At 43.8% G+C, this 22,478-nt stretch overlaps 1 protein-coding gene across 1 annotated transcript in view; it reads left to right on the top strand.

Annotated features, from left to right (window-relative positions):
• Positions 1 to 22,478, top strand: part of Abca13 (ATP binding cassette subfamily A member 13) — a 367,979-nt gene that overhangs the window by 198,226 nt on the left and 147,275 nt on the right. Inside the window, exon 41 of the mRNA XM_045135973.1 lies at positions 7,530 to 7,635. Coding sequence (XP_044991908.1) covers positions 7,530 to 7,635 — 106 coding nt within the window. The remainder of the gene's footprint in view (positions 1 to 7,529; positions 7,636 to 22,478) is intronic.

Here is a 22,478-nt window from a genome sequence, read left to right as displayed (position 1 = left end):
GCGTGCATGCCGTGGAGGGCAGAGACCATAAGGTGTTGTTCCTTGCCTTCCACCTTATTTGGGGCAATGTCTCTCTTGTTCGACACTGTGAATTCTAGACTTTCTAGCCTGTGGGCTTTGGGATTCTCTTGGCATTATATGGGTTCTAGGGTTACCAGGCTTGCTCAGCAAGCGCTTTTAACCACTGAGCCATCTACTCAGCCCAAAAGTTGACACTTAAAATTGGATTTGCCTGAGTTTAATTGAGAAAATTACTTACATTTTCTGCTCTGTTGCTTGTACATGGGCAAGAGTAGCAAGGAGTGATGGTAACTTGTGAAGGATCGAGGACAAAGAAGCTGACCTTATGAGGGGATGAGAGAGAAGAATTTGAAAGCCTGGCTATGTGTGAGAATTCATTTGCAGCGTCGCTGAAACCCAGTCAGAATTTCTAGTGTAATACAGATACAGAAAGCTTTAGTGTTTTGGGGACAGAATTTCACAGTGTAGTCCAGTTGGCTCTGAACTTCTACATAGCTTAGGCTGGCCTTGCACTTATGATGGTCTCCTTCCTTAGTGTCCCAAGTGCTGGGATTATAGGCAGAAGCCATCCATCCATGCCAAGCCAGTAGTATATTTTTAACAATTTTGAAGCTGGTAATAGTGAAGATGAGTTGGGTGTTGTCTTCTCTCTTGTCCAGTCTTAGTGATCAGGACCCCTTTGCATCCCCGTCAGAGTTTGTGGATTTCCATGGGTCCTTGTGTGCAAGGCTCAGCCATTTGTCTTCCTCCCATGTGGCATGTGGTGGCAGCATGTCAGCTTGTGATGAAAATTAAAGCCAGAGTAGGGCTTGCCCTGTTGTTATTTTTATGATTTTTGATTTTTTTTTTTTTTTTAGCTTTTGGAGTCCAAGTTCTAAGAACAAACAATTCCTAAGCAGTTTACCCATTTATGAGTCATTTGTCACCATCATGTCTGGAAGAGCAAAGATGTAACCCAGGATCACAAGCCTCAGCCTGTGCTTTCCATTTTAGTCACCGGCAATCTGGAAGAATTCCTGTTTCCGTGATTTCCATGACCCCTGGACTTTTGTTTTAAGAGAGAAAAAGAGATAGAGATAGAGATAGAGATAGAGATAGAGAGAGATAGAGAGAGAGATAGATAGATAGATAGATAGATAGATAGATAGATAGATAGAGAGAGAGAGAGAGAGAATGGACAAGCCTGGACCTTCAGCCTGCTGTGAGTGAACTCCAGACACATGTGCCCCCTTATGTGCATCTGCGACACTGCATGCTTGTGTCACTGCATCTGGATATGTGGGACCTGGAGATTTGAGCATGAGTTCTTAGACTTCGCAGGCAAATGCCTTAACCACTAAGCAATCTCTCCAGCTTGATCTTGGGACTTCAAAAACTATACAGTGGTCATTCTGCAGTGACCTCACCACAGCTTCACCCTATCTACTTGTGACTGCAGTGTGGTCATGCTGCACAGTCACCTCACATGGCTTCACCCTGTCTCCTTGTGATTAGACCAGGTCACACTTTCCTGTCTGGAAGAGTCTCATTTCTCTGTCTCTTGCTCTGACAGTCTGGCCTGTGGTACGGATCTGCCTCATACTGGTTGGAGAAATTTGGTCACCCAGGTAAAGAGTGCTGAACAGGCTTTCACTGGAAAGTTCATTTCCTTTCTTTACTATTACTTTTGGAGGACATACTGGAGGACTCTCTAACTTCCTTTTTATTCACCTACCGGTTTCAGTCCCCGGTGAAGTTCCTTGCCTCAGTCACTGTAGCATTTGTTGCATGGTGATCTTCATAATTGTATCATTTCTACATGTTTAAAGAAAAGTGCCTTCATATTGAGTTACTTATGTCAGTACTGACTCATAGATTCCTATTTCATTCACTTATTCCTATTTATTCATTGTGGTCATTCCTTTGGTGCTAAATCATACTGGGTTTGGTAGTGGGAGCTCCTTCATGCTGGCCTTTTATCTTCTAACTCCCCTCCTTCATTCTTTGAACAATTTCTGAAAAAAGCAAGCTCTGGCTCTTCCAGCCTGGCCCCAGAATGAACAGTTTCTCAAATAAGTCCCAGCTGCTCTATCTTTGTGGCCTTTAGGTTTTCTCTGGAATGAAGTGTCAGAGATTTAGTGGCATCTCTTTCTACCTCAATATTGAAAAACCAAGAGCTCAGTTTTAATCCAATAATAGAGTGTTTGGTTAGACTTCCATGTTTATCCCTCCATTGTCTGGCCCTGTGGTCTTTGACGTTCACCCATTTGCTCAGTCCTCCTACCCGGCTCATCTCTACATCTCTGCAGAGCCCTTTTGTCAGATCTACCTTACTCCCACACCGCACTGTGCTGGACCCAAACGCTAATCTGGTATCTTTGTTACCAGAAGAAAAGGAAGGAACCAAAAAGAAGGCCAGCAGAGAAGGAAATGAGTAGGTCTTAGTTTTTGAGTCTCTTTCCTTCCCTCCCTGTAACCCCTTCTTCTTTTCTCCTGATTGTTCTCATCAAAGTACAATTTCTTGAATATTTTGAGGCTGGACTTAGGACCAGCCTCAGAGTCCAGCATTCAGGGCAGCTGGTTATCCCCCAAACACCATGGCTTCCATCCTTGTGGCTGAGGCCCCGAGGCCCATCCTTTGCATTCTGTGTTTCAAAGAGATATTTTAGGGTAACTTAGTCCCTAACTATGACTCGAAATTACCTCTCTTACACCTATCTAATCTATCTTCATTCACAGGGAAGCAGCCTGAATCTGCAATATGTTACCTACCACAGGAATTAGAATTTGTCACTATTTTCCACTCTACCTTCTGTCTCCAGAGTACCTGGGGACACAGCGAGCCAAAGAGCCTTGTTTCAAAAATGTACTAATGATGGGATTGTTCTGTGATAGGCTGAGTAATGGGTCCCCTCCCCCAAAATGTTCATGTCCTAATTCATAGATCCTATAATTGACACCTTCATGGAAGCTGTGATTGGGAAATGCTTCTGCATTGCCTGGGTGGCTCTGATGCAATAAAGGAGAGTTACATTGAAGGACATGGGAAGCTCAGGTAGGAAAACATGATATCTTCATGCAACAGTGGCTGGAAGATGGAGGATGGCCTCATAACGTGCCACATGGAGGCCCCCGAGTACGCCTCCTTCACTGTGCTCCAGAGGCCTGCTTTAGGCTTCTCACCTCCAGAATAGCTAGGTCACACCATGGTATTTTAGGTCTCCATGCCTGCGACTGACACAAATCCCCACAGGACGAGACAGTCCTGCGCCTGCACCTTCAGTGTGGCTCAGTAAGGGGCAGTGTCCAGAGCCCTGGGTTTGGGGAGGATTTCCCTGTAATTCTTGTTTTTATCATCATCAAAGCATTGAAGCTCTCCTCACAGTGCTGTCTTTTCCTAATAAAAAGCAGCCCCTAACCCCCAAAGTGTATCATGGTGGGGAAATTGAAAAAAAAAATCATACCCTATGTCATACTTTAGCTAATGTCATCACACAGCTGGGCTTGGCTGTCACCAACTACAGAAGTTTGGTTGGCCTCGCCAGTGTCTCTAGCATTAAGACAAAAGGCACCTTGTGCTGACCATCTCTAGGATGCAGTCCATCACACTGACACTTTGAGCGTGGATGACACATGGGGTCTGACACTATCTGATGGCACCCTTTAATCAGAGCACACAGCAGATGACCCTCTGTAGTCCAGCCAGGGGATCAATCACACCACCTATGGGCAGCCGACGCTGGGGTGGAGGAAATGCTTAGACCTGAAGCTCTTGAATTAAGAAGACCTACTGCCCGAATATTCTCCAAACTGTTGAGTTCATTTTCCCCCAATAAAGCATAAAAGCTCTGCAGACATTGCATTTTAAATCTTTCTTATTTTTGCTCATCTATACACTATTTTCATGCTAGTCAGTGTCTTTGAGATTTCATTTTACTGGATCGTATTTGCGTTTGTTCATATTGTGTGACTGAATAAAAATAGGACTGGTGCGGCCGGTTTGGTGGTTGTTAACTTGAGAAGGCTGAGCTGATTCCAGTGAAATGCAAACTGTTAGATGAGACTGGAAACAAGTGTCTAGTGCTTTTGTACAAAGGCAGCTGTGTGGGGTCCTGCTTGGCTCATTTGCGCTGACCTGTGGCGCTTGCTCAGGCACAGGTGACAGAGGAGCCATCAGAAGAGGAGGGAGACGTGGGACACACAGCGCCGCCATTTCCTACCGAGCGCGCTGCCTCTGACAGTGGGAGATGGAGCCGCGTCTTAGGTGCTCGGCCTGCGCTCAGCTGCTTCCTGTGCAGGGGCTCAAGTGTTTTCCACCCTTTCTGAAGGGTGTTTGTGTCAGAAGACCTTTCATAACCCTACCTATAATGGGGAATTTTGTTTTATAGTACTTTGCATCTACTCATAATTGTACAAGTGAAACAAAGTAGGTCATCCTATTTTTGTTATCTAAAAATGTATTTGGCCAAGTACAGATAATGATTTAAAGTTTTGGAGAAAACATATGTCAGATAATAAGGAATATACTAAAATTATAATGTGGGAGTTTCATTTCCCAAACCCAGTGGAATGTTAGGAATTTTTTTTTTTTTTCATTAAAGCCCTGGGAAATGTTCTGGTCTGGTTGTGAGGGTTGCATGAAACATTTAAAAGGGGAATTGTGCAGTAACTTACTGCTTCCATTTAACATGAGAATCGCAGCTCAGAATAGCAAGGTCAGTATCTGCCATCAAGATCCTAGACCTTTGACTACAGTGTTTAAGTGTTTGCTGTGAAATTGTGACCTTTTATATTCACTGGGCTACTTCTGACTTTTTTTTTTTTGGATTTTCGAGGTAGGGTCTCATTCTAGCCCAGGTTGACCTGGAATTAACTGTGTAGTCTCAGGGTGGTCTCAAACTCATGGTGATTCTCCTACCTCTGCCTCCCAAGTGCTCGGATTAAAGGCATACATCACCACTCCCACCTGCCATTTTTAAAATTTAAATTAATTTAATTTAATTTATTTGCAAGAAGAGAGAGAGAAAGAGATTGAAGAAAGATAGAGGATAAACAAGCCAGGGCCTCTACCCACTGCAAAGCAACTCCAGACACATGTACCATCTTGTGCTTCATCTGGCTTACGTGGGTCCTGGGGAATAGAACCTGGTCTTTGGCTTTGCAGGCAAGCACTAAGGCATGTCTCCAGCCAGACAGTATTTATTTATTTATTTAATTAATTAATTTATTTATTTATTTTAGTTTCCAAGACCCCTGGTCAGTGTACCCGCAGTTAAGGAGTTCAACACTAGATGGCGATTACGGACTCCTCATTTTCTAGGATTTGCCTTTCTCCTCTCAGTGTATCTAAGAATTTCAAGATACCTGACGCAGGGTGTGTAGTAAATGTTCAAATCACATCCTTAACTGACTTCTGAGAGTACCGGGGGAAAGCCTTTCCCTTACTCTGCTTCCTTCTCTAACACATACCCACAGCACACTAAGCGTGCACACATGCATTCACAGATGCATACATACCGTGCACACATGCATTCACAGATGCATACATACATAGGCTTCTTATGACAGCAGAAAGAGATTGCCAGCTGAGACAGGAGACATGAGGATTTATGAAATGCATGCTTTGCTATCAAAATGTACTTCATAGCATTCACAATTGCATGATCATTACATAAAAATTTCCATGTGGAATAAAATTCAAAGAAAAATCTTCAGTGCATAATTCTTGGCTCACACGATTTTGGTGTTCCTCACTTCTCTCTGTGTAGATGTTCAGTGAATACTCACGGTGCTAAGCCTCCGTGTGCTCATCTCAAGTGGGGCGAACAGTGTTCATTGTACTGGACTGATCTGAGAATTGCATGATGAGACATCACATACTTGCACCCCATGGTCGTTCTTAGGATGTGATACTGTGAGCTTGCTCCATGCCAGGCATGGTTCTTAGCGCTCTCCCTTAAAGATGAGTCTACTTCTCAAAACAGTCCTATGCTATGTGTCTCATTATTGCCATTTAGTATGCCAGGAAGCCAGGCGGTGATAACTTGTCCAGGGTGGCTGTGCCTGTGCCTCACTGTGAGCCCTGTCGTCCTCTGCAAGGAGAGCGCTGCAGCTTTCCCCAGAGGTCTGGCTGCGAGTTGGCAAAGGTGTCGTCTCTGATCTCAGATCGAGTGAAAGCACCTCACCTTCGCTGGTGCTGAGGATGCGGGTTTTGTTCAGTGGATTGTCTCCAAACCGGCTCACCACATGCGGAGGGCGGACCTCCTGTCCTTGCAGGCCTGCTCCCTCACTGCTGCTGTCCCTGAGCCCTCCCTGCGTGCCTCCCCCTACCCCTGGTGATGCTGTGTGCAAAGTCAGAAGTGCAGACTGAGTATGAGATACCTGCGGACATACGGGGAGGCTAAGCTGGCCGGAGGCCTTGAAGGAGTGTGCAGGGCCAGGAGGCCGGATCTTGTGAATGTGCGCAGAGGTTGGAGGGACGGCAGCATGGATCTAGACTGTGCCAGGCATGAGCGCGCCATGCCTCTGTCCTTGGTGCATGGCCCACGGAGGACATCTAACGAAGTCAGCTCAGGACATAATGGTATTCAGAGATAACACACACATCGGGAGCCCGCTGCAAGCTTCTGTAGTGAGCATGTAGTGAGTGCGAGCTGTGGGCGTCTTCGCCTGTCTTTCAGATGAGGCATTCCCCATCCTGGGCCTACAGACACAGGACTGGCCCAGCGTTGCTCACAGCCGAGCCCAGGCTCTTTACCATGGCATTGTCCTGCTCAGGGCTGTGTACAAAAGACTTTCGAACAAAGGCTTCCCTTCTTTCGGACTCGCTCACCGTGTATATTAGGGTCCCTTCCTCCATCTTTTCCTAAATTACCTCCAGATGCATTTCGAGGTTTCACTGCCCCCAGCCCCCCTCAACTACCTTTGTCTTGACTTACATACTTTTCTTGTTTTTAATTCAGGTTTGGATTTAAACACACTGAGGATGGACTTTTACTTCACACAAGCCATTTAAATTAACTGTGTCAGTGACATGGTACATTATGTCCAGTGGGAAGCACACATTAAACAGGGATTTTTATAAGTGAGATTCTTCCTAGGTACTCTAAATAAATTGAGTCATTTAAATGTGTGACTCCTAAGGTTTTTGTCTGACTGACCTCTGCATTTCGAAGATTCTGGCACAGTGAGTTGCAAACTTGAGCTGACCTGTATACTCACATTACTGTCTGGCCTTTCCCCTCTGGTGCTCCTGGTAGAACTGACATGCCCCTTCCCTGTGAGTGTTGGCTGAGGTTCACGGTCACTCAGATTGCATCCTCCCGAGGCCTCTTAGCTGCCTTATGGAGACCTATGCAGCCAGAGTTACACTAATTACTTGAATGACTAATGAAATACATGACATGTTTGGCATACGTGGCTGTCATGACCTAGGCGAGTGATTGAGGCAAACTGAAGAAGAGAAAATCTTGTAAAGAAATGTAACATGTAAAAAAGTCTACAGCTCTATTTTATTTTGTTTACAAAAGGTATTTCTGATGCTTTTGCAAGATCCCAAGAAGACATCTCACATTTCCCCAGTAACCAAGTTAGAGCCTCAAAGTGAGAAACCTGTTGGATCCTCTCCTGTCCCCTGTAAGTACTTTTTCTGCATTTCTGCTAGAGAAAAAAGGCCACCAGCATCATTCAGCTTCTCTTATTTATTTATTTGCAAGGGTCGGGGGAGAGGGAAAGTAAGTATGGGTGCCCCATGGCCTCTTGTTGCTGTGAACAAACTCTGAGCATCTGGCCTTATGTGGGTCCTTAGGAATTGAACCCTGGCTATCAGGATTTGCAAGCAAGGACTTTTAACCTCTGAGCCATCTCCCCAGCCTAACATCCCCTTTTAAAAAGTGGTGAAGTGAGAGGCGAAGGGTGGAAGTGGGTGGTAGGGGAGCCTACACAAATACATATCAGAGCTGAAAACTGAGGTGTCTGTCTTGGCCGAAGAGGAACAAGATTCTGGTTTCTTTCTTTGCCTTGGGTTTACATGGGTGGCTAGGGAACTGAATGTGGGCTGACAGGCTTTGGCTGCTGAGCCATCTTTTCCCCATGCGATGATTTCTTTCTGCAGTACTTGACTTTTTGTATAAGAATTTCTACTGTCTATCCAATTAGAATCCTGATCATTGAACATCTTGGGTTATTTATAACACATGACATCCTTGTCAGGTGCAGCTACCCATGGCTTATGGGTCTACGTGGCTTGAGAAGCAGCCATATGTGTGCCTTGCATTCATGGAGCCTCTGTCCTCTTGGAAATAAACTGGTTCCAGCTTTTGCATGTAGTTGAAGGGAATTAAGGCTTGGTTTCCACATGTTAGCAGCAGTGAACCATGGTTCACAGGGCTGGCCTGTAGTGATACAGAGGGACAAATAAATCCCCTTCTTTAGAGACCTCAGGCCTTTAGGGACACTGTCTCCTATGGATGACTCACACAATTAAGTCTGTGGTAATGTCTTTAATGTCATTGTGGTGTGTTTCACCACACTAGATGGGTGCTGTCCTTGCTCTGCTCTTCTGTGCTTGGCAAAATCAGGATGTTTACATACATAAGCAAAACATTGGTGTTTAGCTGCTGTTGCAGTTGGGTTTGCATTGTTGCCAGAAAACACTTGACCAAGAGCATCTTGTGGGAAAAAAGGGTTTATTTGGGCTTGTAGACTTGAGGGGAAACTCCATGATGGCAGGAGAAAATGATGGCATGAGCAGAAGGTGGACATTATCTCCTCGGCCAACATCAGGTGGACAACAGAAACAGGCAAGTGTGCCAAACACTGGCATGGGGAAATTGGCTATAACACCCATAAGCCCACCCCCAACACTACACTGACTCCAGGAGGCATTAATTCCCAAATCTCCATCAGCCAGGCACCGAGCATTCAGAATGCCTAAGGGACTACAGAGTGAGCTCAAGGTCAGCCAGGGTTACAGTGACGCTCTATTTTGAAAAAGAAACACAAAATAAAATAATAAAATTAAAAGATGTTTCTAATTAGTGATTGCCCATGTATTGAGACCAGCCTTGGAGAAAAGCTTATAGTTGATATTGGCTAGGGGTATTGGTTTCATTTACTCTGCCAATTAAAGAGTTAAAAGGCAAGAAAAGGCTTAAGAAGTAAAGTTTATTTCAAAAGAAGAGGTAAGGGAAGCAGAGGGAACGGACTTCTTATGGATGAGGGTATTCCAGAGCTGGAAAATCTGACACCCGGTGGGAACTATCTCCTTTAAAGCAGGAGTTATCCAGACCCTTCCTTCAAAAGGTCCACAGAAATTTCCAAAGTGTCCACCCTTGGAGGGCGACCTGGCACCACTCTAGCATGACCAACAAGTTTTTCCTGGCCTTTTCATGGTTTTAGATCTGTTGAGGACTAAACTATTTAAAATAGTCAGTTTTTGTTTTTTTAATCTGAGATTTTGCTCTTTATTTTTTTTTCTGAGATCCATTTCTTCAATTATTTTCTCATTCCTTTGAACAAATAACTGACAACATTTTATCTGACAGCATTTCTTCTCTCTCTTTAACCATTCTTTTCTTCCATGTTACGACCCAGTTGTAGCCAGGAAGTGGTTTCAAATCCTTCCTTGGAAATTTCCTTAACTAAATATTCAGTGTTGCTGCGTATCAGTCTCACTTTCCACATAACTGCAAAGGGGTCATTTTGCTTGTTTTTCTACCACGACACAATAAGAATGTCCTTCCTCCAGTTTTGGAGAAGTGTTCCTTGTGAGCCACCATGAGCAGTTTCTTTAAAGTTCATATTTCTGTTGCTAGTCTATCCAGGGAAATCCAACTTTTTCATCATGCTTCCTCTCCTCCCACTCTTTGACTTCAACCCATCCTTACTCTTTATGTATTCATTATATCAACTATTCCATTCATTTAAAAATATTTTATTTTTATTTATTTATTTGAGAGAGAAAGAAGGAGAGAAAAAGGGATTTTGGGTAGAGAGAGAATGGATGTGCCAGGGCCTCTAGCCACTGCAAATGAACATCAGACACATGAATCGCCTTGTACATCTGGCTTATGTGGGTCCTGGGGAATTGAACCTGGGTCCTTTGGCTTTGCAGGCAAGTGCCTTTACTGCTAAGACATCTCTCCAGCCCAATTATCCTATTCTTAATAAGTTAAAAAAAATTAGTGTTCTATTGCTAGTAAGAAACTATCCTCCAATGATATCAATTCATGACCTCACTTTCTGTGGGCTAGAAGTGTGAGCCCAGCACAAATGGCTTCCCTAGACTGAAACCAGATGGCATTTTCATCTGGAGCCCTGGGCTCTTCTAGGCTAATTTTGGCAGTTGGCAGAATTCTGTTCCTTGATCTCTCTGAGTTTTGACTGGCTTTCACATCGGGGTGGCTGAGAAACCTTTGAGTTTTGACCTCACTAGCCTCTCACAAATGGATGCTTGATCTACAAAAGCAACTGATTTAGGACCTCAGTTATTTCTGCAGATTTGCTTCGTCTTTGCTACATGATGTCAAGTTGTGGCCAAGGTCTCAGTCACGCTGGGGAGGAGGGGATGGTAGACTGGGGCTCAGCGGCTGAGTCCTTTTAGGTTCTAGCTTACTAAAACTTGTTAAAGTGAACTTCCATCACTGGAGTCCCTTTGTACTCCTCAGCAATGTGGACGACTGAACAATTGTTCAAGACTGAACAATTCCAGCCACCTAGCAGCCTCCTAAGGTCCCTTCAGCCTGATCTCTCCTCAGGAGGGTGTGTCTCATACTTAGCATACATATATGCCTGCTTCTGAAATTTGTGTGTAAGAAGTACAGGAGCCTGAGATTTTTCTCCTTATTTTTTTTCTCTTGAGGTCCATTTTATCATTTTTACTTTTGCATTGCTTTGAACAAATAACTGATCAGAAACAACTTATAGGAGGAAAGTATTCATTTTGCCTTGCCGTTTTGAGGGGAAGTTTCATAACAAGAAGGATGTGGCAGGCATCTCATTTTGTAGGCAGGAACCCGAGAACAAGCAGGAAGGGTATGAAACTTCAAGGCCCACCCCCACTCACCCACTTCTTTCCGCAATGAACCACCTCCTAAGTTTCCATGACTGGCTGAGGAAATATGAGCCTGTGGAGGGCATTTTGCATTCAAACCACAAGGTGCATGTTAGTGCTTGTATAATTTTGATGCAATTTTAAAACTTACACATCAGAATTTGTCTCTGAGTTCTATTGGTTATATAAATTTTTTATTAAATATAGACACATGTTATTTGCTTTTAGTTCCTGATGCTTCTCTTAAAGTTTCATTTTCTGAGTATTGATTTCTTTTAAGATACATTAATTCATGACTTTCAAATGTAACAATTAACTTAAAGAAAATATGATTGGTAGGTCCTCAGAAACAATGCTATTAGGATAATTTACATTGAAAATGCATTTCCTCTATATGCTCTCAATTATACCAATGCACTTTAAAAAATGATAATTGCATGTCCTGAATTTAGGGAATATTGGGAAAATCTATATAAATATGTTTGAAATAAAATAAAATATGTGCAACAAGAGTTAATGCCATGTTTAAAAGCGTAGTACTTGAGCTTAAGGAATAAAATCTAGAAAGAGAAATGATATATTCCATTGTTACTATAAAATGTGGTTGAAATATAATTTTATCATTTGAATTACCAAATTTGGAACTAAAGTATAACTTAAAAATCTGTTGATGTTTTTCATTACTACTTGAGGAGTGAGTCCAAGATATATTAAATCAAATTTGTTGTAAGATCACCTGCATTTGGTCATTTTTATTATAATCTATAAAGTATTCACATAAAACTCAACATGAGTCAAATTTATTTTCCTTAGCAGATACACCTTTATTAAAATGCTAAGTCAGGCTATTGGAGAGACTGTCTACTCACATTTTCTAAACACTAGGATTTGGTCCATTTTAACCATCTGGTATGGTCTGCATTAGAACAGTTATGTTTCAAGAGTAACTGTTAACAAAAGGCCTTCTCCTCTTGGTGCCCAGAAAAGTAAGCTTTTCTAAATGTCTGCCTGGGCTGCGCCTGCTCATGGGCCCCTTCTTTCTGCGCCCACCACGTCTTCCAGGGGCCAGCTCCTTCTCTGCTTTCGCAAATGGTCATAGATGGCTTCTCAGAGAGGTTGATGAAGGCTAAATAAAATATAAAACATATACTTTTTTTAATCATAGGGAAAATGACTTATGAAGGTTGATGCTGGGTGTCTGTAACTACATACTGGTACTTGAATCTTCACTGCAGGGTGCAGAAGTCATTTTGTCATGGAAAAGAAATTTATTTATTAACTGTCTGAGTGTAACAAATTTGATGCCAGGTACTTTTCATATATTAGTGCTTTCTCATTTGATTTTCTCTGTCAGTTTGGAAGCCACCTCAAGGCTGAGAGTTATAATTTGACTTTCACAAACCATCAGTGTTTCCAACATGAAACTCCCACATAGTCACCTGTCATGGAGATACATGGGATCTTTTCTCACATCTCCTTTTTTTGTAAAGACTTTCCCTAGACCTAGTAAAGTAATGTTTACAATACCATATGAAATATATGTAGTTAACTGGATTATCTGGTTGACTGCCAGGAAAAACAAATAGTGGCTTCGCATTAAAGCAAGGACATGTAGAGTTTGTTAAAGCAGAGATTACTCATCTACACCCCTATAGCATCGGATTTGCAGGTCTGGGGCCTGAATCCATGCCTTTTAAAAAAATATGTATTTGTTAGAGGGAGAGAGAGAGAGAAAGAGAGAAAGAGGGAGGGACAGAATGGCCATGCCAGGGCCTTCTGCCACTGTAAATGAACTCTAACTGCACGCACCACTTTATGCCTCCAGCTTTATGTGGGAATCAAATCCAAGCCTCCCAGCTTTACAAGAAAGTACCTTTAAACACGGGGAAATCTCTCCAGCCCTCCTTGCCTTTAAACAAGCTCCCAGGTGATACAGTTGGGTCATGCACCACACCTTGAAAAGCCCTGCCTTGGTGTGAAAGTAGAGGAAGAGTTCTACTTGCAGTGGCTCTCAGCAGCGTTTGGATTTCTGCTGTGGTGAATGTTGAGTGTCCTTGGCGTCTGTCTCCATCGCCCTGAGCAGGTTGCCAGGCTTGCCATGGAAGCAGCGCTCCTCTCATCTGGCTGGTTCCCCGGTGGTCACACCTGGGCCCTGGCTGCTGCACGAGGGGTGGTTCATCTCCTGCCAGGGAGTCAGCTGTTTTTGTCTTGTTGATAGATCTTGGATGTCTTTGGTTCTTGCTGGTTTCTGAAGAAGAAAAACAAAAACAGATTCTCCAGTGGAGAGTGAGATCAGGATAGCTCAACACTAATATAGATTTAAAAAGCATACCCACCAAGGCTCAGGGAATTTTGTGGAAGAGGGGGTGGAAAGCCTATAGGAGCTACTGGCTGGGAGGGAATATCCAGAGACAGTGCTCCCCAACAGTGACTGACTGCTGCCCTCACAACTCATAATCCACAACTCCGTGGTGTGTTCCATTGAGGAGGGCCCTCAGTGCAGTGGGGACAGGGAGGAGGGGAATCATGGCACCAATATATGTGTCCATACTGAGTTTCTACTCAATAAAAGAAGAATATGAAATAATTTAAAAAATAGTGAATTCTGGTTCCAGTGTCTCTTCCGGTTGCTTCCCAATAGTGTACTGCTATTATGGAATGAACTGTGTTCTTTCATATTCATATGTTGATATCCTAGCCCCAGCACCTCAGCATATGATTGCGTTTGGAGATGGGACTTTTATAATAAATAATTAGGTTAAATGAAGTATCATGGTGGATCCTAATTCAACATGACTAGTGTCCTGGTGAGGAGATGAGGCCATAGGATGGAAAGGAGATACAGTGAAATAGGAAGTGAAGACAGGGGCAAAACGCCATCGACTGGACAAGGAGAGAGGCCTCAAAAGACACGGATCGTGTCAACACCTTGACCTGGGACTTTCAGCCCCTGGACCAGATGGAATGCCCGTGTTTCAGTCTGCCCGGTGTCTGGTTCCCTGTTACTGCAGCTGAACAGACGACTGCTTTCCTGGCTGAGCTCACGCAAGCTCCGTGGGGGAGGCTTGGGTCGTTGAATCCCAGTCCCAGCAGCAAGGCTGTGGCATCCGGTGTGCTGACGCCAGTCTACTTTAGTAAAAGCGGCCCTCTCGGTGACAGTGGCCAGGCCACAGAACTCTTGTAGCACCCATCAGAGCTCACCTCACTGACTCCTCTCAGTCCTCATGCATGGAGCTGTCCACGCCTTCTTCCACATCTCTCCCATACTGACCATGCGATTCCACATAGGTCAAGCCAATCGCCATCTTCGGCAGTCTCGGTCGTTGCTTCAGCTAAGTTCAGCAGGATGCAGAGAGATGGCTGTCCGGAATAGCACTCAGTGCTGCTCAAACTTGGTCTCCGCGATCGCCTTTCTAGTCATTCCCCTCTTCCCTTCTTCCTGTCTCCCACGCCCACTGGAGGAGCCTCACCCTTCCTGCTTCACTGAGAAAGTTCAAGGAGGTGAATGAAAACTACCTGTCCTCTGTCCTCCGCACTCCTTTCCTCCTGTTCCAGCAGGTGGTAGTCTCTGTTCTCAGGTGATGCCCTCTGCTGTGATGTTCTGCATAACTTCTAAGGAAGAGCTCTGCCTCCTCTTTTCAACTTCTCACCTACTGGATCTTTCTCATTAGGACTTAAAATGCCTTCAGGTTTCTGTCCTTAGGAAAAACTCAAGAGCAGAAGAAAAGCAGCCTCCCTCCCATTACCCCGCTGCTGCATGAGCTTGCAGAGCCAAGCTCTGTGCTCAGTGGAGTTGTCACGACATACTCCACCTGTGTGTTGTCATACGCTGCATGTGTCTTGGCCCACTCAGTTCTGTGTCTTTCCCCCATCATCGTAGTGAAGAGGCCTGTTCTACCTTCACTGGTGGCCGGCCAGCCACCAGCTTCACAGGATAGCATCCTTCTCTTGGACTCTCAGACCTCACACCTTAATTATCCTCTTCCCATGTTAGTCCCCATCAGGCCAGTTTACCTTCATCACAGACTAGGCCGGTCATCAGCACTTGCTCTCTGCTCTCCCCAGTTTCCCCCAGGCCTCTCTGTCCCAGCTGTGGCTGATGCCGCCTTGTGCCCCTGCTGCTCACACGTCTAGCACCAGGTCTGCTCAAGTCACTTCTCTGGGTCTTGGGCATCTCTTAACAGCTCCATTCTAACACCTCCCAAGAACCACAGTCACACCATATCCCAGGGCAACTCACACTTTCCACCCACAGACATTTTTTTTCCTCCTTTGTTGTTGGTGTTGGAGAATGTCACCCTCTCCCTGGTAAGCGTAAGCAGCCAAGAATGTCATAGTCATTCATGTGCTGCTTTCCTTCTCTCTCCATATAGTCTCCCCTGGTTTCCAATCAGTGCATTGTTTTAACTCTATAGTGAGTCATCATTTAAAGTTGGTGATAGCTTTCCATCTCCTGGATTCAGATGTTGCCCCTGGTGTTTGTCCCCCATAGCATCATGTGTTTTGACTACTTGGTCTTAGCTATTGGCAATTTGGAAAATTTGTAAGATGGCTGTAGGTCTATGGGGGAAGGGGCACAATGTGGTGGTTTGGATAAGATGTTGTCTATAGCCTCATGTGTACTGAATTCTTGGTCCCCAGATGCTGACAACATGGCCCTCCCTTACCTTTATGGCACCTATAAGAGGTTACCTTTTAATAACTAGCTGTACTTGCTTAACATCTGTGCTAATTCAACGATAGTGTCATACAGAAGGGCCTGGAACCATCTTACTTGCTACATTTCTGGTTCTGAGTGCTCTGTGGAATGCTAGTTTCTTGATGATGTGGATGATGTGATCACACAGATGATCTAGGTGTACCTGCAGCCCTGCATGTGCAGGAAGGTGTTGACTACATGACCTCACCTGATTCTCTCTAGTGCTTCAGAATTCATGGTACTAGCTCCACAGATGTAACATCACTGTTGATTGGTTTCATGATACAGCTTTAAGAGAAAGAGCCTTTTCAAAGGCTTTAAAAACCACCTCACCTGGTACTTACTGATAGCATATTCCTTTTTTTTTGTAAATTAGTTTTCGATTCAGCAAATACAGGCAGTTTGGTACCATTATTAGGCTCATCCATGACCTACCCCCTCCCCAATGGCTCCTCCTTGTTGATGTATATGGGTCGTGCATTGTGGAGTTAGCCCACAGTTATTGGTACGATAAATGTCTCTGCATATCATGACCCAACATGTGGCTCTGACATTCTTTCCGCCCCCTCTTTGCAAAATTTTCCTGAGCCATGTTGGGTTCATTTTTGGTCTGCTTCAGTGATGAGGTGTTGGGGGCCTCTAAGGCTCTGGCTCTCTGATTTGGTAGGAGTTGATTTTTCTCTGTGTTGGTCTCCTTCCCCCTTGTGCTGGTATCCAGTACATCAGGAAAATAGCACCCTTGCTTATTTCGCCAATTTTCCTTAGTTTCAGTTGGGGCCCTTTTGAGGTATGATGGGGTGGCTCTCTCCTTAGGATCTGCATCTATCTGAAAAAGAGAAGCAGATTCTCCAATGGAGAGTAAGTTAGCAATAGGACAAATGAAATAACCCTTACTTTTTTTAAGAGAGAGTTTAATAGGTGTAGGCCCTCTTGTACCCCATGATTGATGGTAGCTTGATAATGGAGAGTGGTCTAATGTTTGGATATGGTTCTGACTTGTTTCCCAGCTCCAGCTATGGGTCCTGTATCACTGAGGGGCTCAGTTAGCTGAATCAAGAGCAGTTGGTTCCCCACCATGGCTGTGTGCCACTACTGCACTTGTGTGGGCATCACAACAGGTTATTTGTTGCGAAGTAGGTTAGACCATGAGTTGCTTGGACAGATATTGGTCATTTCCCCGCATTCGCCCATGTAGCACCTTCTAGCACTAGATATGCTGACTGTCAGGGACTGACTCTCTCCTGGCTTCCAGCCATGCCATTCCATTTTATGTGTCAGCTGCATATGGAGTCTTCAGCAATAGGGTCTTACCACTGACCTTTGGTGGGTCATCAAATACTCTGACAGAAATCTATCATTCTTTTAGGGAACCTTGTAGGTTTCTCTGATCAAAAGCTCACTGTGGATGATAGCTCCATGCTGGTACTAGGAGTTACAGGTCAGTGCCCACTAAGAAAATGAGGGAAAAAAAAGACTAATATGCAAGAGTTAGAGAGGTGAGAGAGAGAGGGTGGGGGGAGGGAGGGAGGGAGGAGCAGAGCAGGGAGGGAAGATGTAGACAATTTGGGTTAGACTTGATCCTACCCTCTCCAGTGTCTTGTGGTTCAGGTGTTTCTTGTAAGGGCCTGGTGAAGGTTCAGCCATTTGGTCTGCCTTTTAGGAAATAGAATTTTATGGCACCATTGCTGTTTGGGTCTAGATTAGTGTTTCCCACCCCTTTGATGCTCTCCCCTCCCTCCCCATCCATTTAGTGTCTAGTCCATGAGATGCTTGCTGGGTATGTAAGGTATCTTGGGTAGATTCAGGTTAGGTGCTGTAGATGAGTGAGACTATGTGACGATTTTTTTTCTGTGATTGGGTATTCACTGAGAATGATCTGTTCCAGGCTTAACCATTTTTCCTCAAATTTCTTTGTGTCATTTTTTCTTACTACTGTGTAGAATTCCATTGTGTAGATATACCACATCTTAGTTTTCCATTCTTCTAGTGATGGACATCTGGGTTGAATACAGCTCTTAGCTATTATGAATTGAACTGCTACAAACATGGTTGAGCAAATCTCTCTGGCCTGTGGTTTGAAGGTTTTAGGGTAGATGCCCAGTAAGGGAATAACTGGGTCTGTTGGTAACTCTATAGTCAGCTTTTTCAGGAGTCTTCATATTGCTCTCCAAAGTGGTTGTACCATCCTACATTCCCACCAACAGTGGATGAGTGTTCCTACTTCTCCACATCCTTGCCAGCAATTATTTTCTTTTGATTTTTTGATGTTTGCTATCCTTATTGGGGTAAGGTGGAATCTCATAGTTGTTTTAATTTTGGATAGCATAATCTTAGATCCACTTTTTTTCTGAACACTTGGGCACTTACATTCTTCTCCTCCTCCTTCTCCTTCTCCTTCTTCTCCTTTTCCTCCGCCTCCTCCTCGTCCCGTCTTCCTCTTCTTCTTCCCCTTCCCTCCTTTTAAGGCAGAATCTCATTGGTAGTAGATGCTGGCCTCAAAGTCTGCATCGTCCTGTCTCAGCCTCCTGAGTGCTGGAGTTATTGGTATGCATGTCACCAGCCTGGCGGCATTCACATTTTTAATATGCGCTCCACCTCCCTGTGATTTGAATGGTCTTCGGTCACTGGGGTGAAAATCATGCTAGCAGACCTTTTAAACTAAAAGTTCATGTGAAAGATCACAAATGCATCTAACACTGAGCAGGCCTGGGAAGCATGATTACTTTTTCTATATAAAATGTTGGTTGCCATGGCTTTGTTCCCTTTTCTTTTTCATTTTTGTGAAGCCTATCCCCTCATGTGAGATCTGAGATCACATTTAAGTTTTCAGCTGGATGGCTTATCAGTGCTTTATATAAAATTCCTCTCCTTTTTTTTCTCTCAGAAGTTTAATCCTCGGTAATCCTTTCCTAATTGCTGCTGTCTCTGATGATGGAAAGCAGTTCTGGCCGTGGTTAGTCGTCAGGGTCTGTAACCTCTCCTGTGCTTTCTAAGACAATGTGGTTTGCACAACCCATCCTCAGCAGGATAATTTTCTGGCTCTTCAAAGAGTTGCTTCAAATTTCATGTGTGTCTCTCTGGCTTCACCGTGGTGTTAAATCCACCATGCTGTCTTTTCCTCTCTGTCTGCATTTCCTTGAACTTCACAAACTACCATTTCTCCAGCAAGGTGGGAAGGGAAGACGGCTGCTACCAGTCATACACGCCTAAGAAGGTTTGTTTCCATGTTGGCTCAAGCCAGCAGAGGGCTAAGTGAAGAGTCTGCCAAAATAAAATGGAATTGAAATAGACCTGGGCAGGATAAACGCTGGTGGCAGCTGCCGGGAAGCAGCACTCTCTGTCAGGGCCAGTGGAGAGCCAAGAAAAGGTGTAAAGTCCTAATTCAGATGAGAACTGTCAAAGAAATCTCCTGAGGTTGCTGATAAACACTTTTAATCCTTATTTTCTGAGGAGGGATATCATCTTTGTGTGAAATATTTGACAGGGATGTGCTTTACTCATCTTAAGTGTAGTCACTGCCTCACAGGAATGGTGGGACAGCTTGGGTAATTCACACAGACTAGCCTAGGGTGACTTCCCTGAAATTGTTCACTCCAGGAAACTGAGACAAACGTGCCCCCGAGGGTGTTGTCAGTCTCTCTGCAGTGTTCACCTCCATATGATAACCACAGAGCCCTGAGCAGGGCATCCTGAACTGGCTCCCTCCTGAGTGTCTCTTGCCCAAAGTGCCTGGGATTAGATGAGTTTCAGATTTTAGCATGTTTATGTATATATAATGAGAAGTTTTAAAAATGAGACCCAAGTCTAACCATGACCCATTTATCTTCAGATCTACTTTACACCTACAGTAAGATGTAACTTTATATATTATTGTTAAGTTTATGAAATGAAGGTTCATGGTATAGAATTTTCCATATGTCATTGGTACTCACACATTTTGAATTTAGGAGCAGTAGATTAGGATTTCTGATTTAGGGATACTCGCATGTAGCTTATCCTTTTTTCTTCACATTCCCTTAAGTCCCACCCCCTCCTCACTACTAAACAGAATGGCTAAGAATGTTCTAAGCAGCTGTGTTTGCATCTCTGAAGACCACAGTATCAAACCATGACTGCTTTGTCAAATGCCTTAGCTTTCTTGTTTATTCTCCAAAATCATATCGGAATGGAGCTTCTGTGAGTGACTTGAATGCTCCTTCTGTTAGTTATGTTTGCCAATCTTATTTTTACATGAAGTTGCCACGGAGTCATGCTGGGACAGTGTAGAGAACTCAGACAAGAACATCTCAGGGTGATCTTCCCCGACATCTCCCTGTCCAGGAGGCTGAGATCAGTGAGTGCTTAGCTCATCCACCCACTCTTCTCACTTGTTTTCAAAACACCATCATAGCATTGACACAGAAAAGCTGAATCTATGTATCCCAACCTGAATAAATCTGGACAGAAGTTATGTTTGCTATGTTATGTGTCGCATGTCAGCCCAGTAAGCATTACTATCGAAATTGATTGTAGGCCTAGAGGGGATGACTTAGCGGTTAAGGCATTTGCCTGTAAAGCCAAAGGACCCAGGCTTGAGTCCCCAGGACCCATGTTTTCCAGATGCACAATGTGGCGCATGCGTCTGGAGTTCCTTTGCAGTGGCTGGAGACCCTGGCACACCCATTCTCCCTCTCTCCCCCTTCTTTCTGTTAAATAAATAAATAAAAATAAAATTATTAAAAATACTAATTGTAGAATTAAGAGGTTAAAGGAACAAGAAGAAGTTCACAGATGATAGTGCTTTCTGTGCAGAAGAAGAGTAGGCAAAGTATAAAGGGGGGCCTCAGATCAGCAAAGCGATATATAAAAATACTGCCTTCTTTGATGAATATCCATACATCATTCACTCATTCTTCGGACTTCCTGCATATCTTGTTCTGACCAGGGAGTGTGGTGAGAGGTAGGCATAAGATGAACTCCACTCACCTCTCCACAGTTACAGGGATCTCATCACTCGTGAAGATTGGGATATATGGACAGTGAGGAACAGCAAGGCATGGAGGTCAGATCAAAGAGAAGTCTTAGCAGTAGAGAGTTTTCTTCTTCTGAACTATGCATCAGACCTTCACTGTGTCCCACAGGCTACTTTAAGGTATTCCTAAAGGTACTATGTGAGCCAGTTTTCAAATAGGCAGATGCCAGTCAGTACAGTACATAAACTCCACTGTAGTTCATGCTGCCTTAAGACCGAGCCACAGCAAGATCATGACTGGAGCTTAGCAAAGCGGCCCCAACACCATGAAACCATGGAAGAAGCTTATCGGAACCAATTAGGATGGTAGAAGATCTGTCTTTGAGCATTTCAGACAAGAACCAGTCCTTGGCATTCTTGTGACTTCCCAGGTAATAGAATTCCTTGTTGACACTATTGGGACTGCACCCTGGTCTCTCCAAAGGCTACACTACTGTTTGTTCAAGGCAGGCTTAATTAAAGGGGTTTCAACAACCTTTACATTAGTCAGAAAGTGTTTGGTGTTAGGGATGAATCTGTTGAAATCATAATTCAATGCTCTTCCTATTCTGGCTATTATACTCATAGTGCTTCTCAAAGAACTGAATCAATGGCACAGCAGTTGTGGAGCAATCCCAAAGGCCAGGGGTATGACATGGAGAAAACTCCTTTTTTCCAGCCAACTTGTTTCTTACATGCTTAAGAAAAATCACATTTGGGGTTGGAGAAGTTCAGTGGTTAGGTCCACATGCTGTGTAAGTTTGATGGTTCGAGAGGACTTCAGACCACCTGACTTTGATTCACCAGCGCCCATATATGAAGTCAGGCATGGCCATACACGTATGTAACCCCAGGCCTGTATGCGTGGTGTGGGGCAGGGGAAGGAAATCAAAGAATAGCTGGGGTTTGCTGACTGCACATGGCAAGCTGTGGCTTGAGGGAGAGACTCCATTTCAAGGAAATGGACAGATGAGAGGCAGAGGACGACCCCTGAAGTCCTCTGGCTTCTGCATGAGTGTACGTGGAACATGTGTATCTGCACACACACATGCAACAAACACATCACATCAAAGACCACATCATCACACACACTTCACACACATATGCAAAAAAAGGAAAGAAAAATCACAGTTGTAAAAAGCATATGATTGTTATTACAGACGAACAGGGAAGGTTATATAAAAATTTGGTATGATACAGTTGCAAAATTACCAAAGACACATTTTAGACAAAAATAGCATCTTCTTACCAGCTCCTTTGAAGAATTAAGCATAATTAATATTGATTTTGGTTTTAAGAGATATATTTAATCCATGCTACATCTAAAATTTGTATGCTTCTATGTGTATTGCATTGTAAGACACTGTCCTTTTGTTTTTCTTTCCGTTTTCAGGTTTTTTATTTTCCTTTCTGTCCTCTCTTCTCTAATAAGATATTTGATTTTGTTGGTTTTCTTCTTTAAGAAATGCAAATGGTATGCATAAGGCAATTTAGTTATGAATTATGCAAATGTTATACAACTGAGTATAGTTGTTTTTACAGGACAACCCATCAGAGCTTTTAAAATTTTGTTTGTGTATGTGTGTATATGTGTGTGTGTTTGCATGTGTGTGTGTGTGCGCACGTGCATGTGATATCTGTTGCACACAGCCCCCATGTGGCTTTGTGTGTGTGTTTGTGTGGGTGTGTGTGTGTGTGTGTATGTGCACATGCTTTCTGTTTCTCTTTCTGTTGCA

The sequence above is a fragment of the Jaculus jaculus genome, chromosome 16 (genome assembly GCF_020740685.1).
Source record: "Jaculus jaculus isolate mJacJac1 chromosome 16, mJacJac1.mat.Y.cur, whole genome shotgun sequence".
Classification (NCBI taxonomy): Eukaryota; Metazoa; Chordata; class Mammalia; order Rodentia; family Dipodidae; genus Jaculus; species Jaculus jaculus.
The sequence above is the reverse complement of the archived record's forward strand: the minus strand, read 5'-3'. Positions and strand labels throughout refer to the sequence as shown.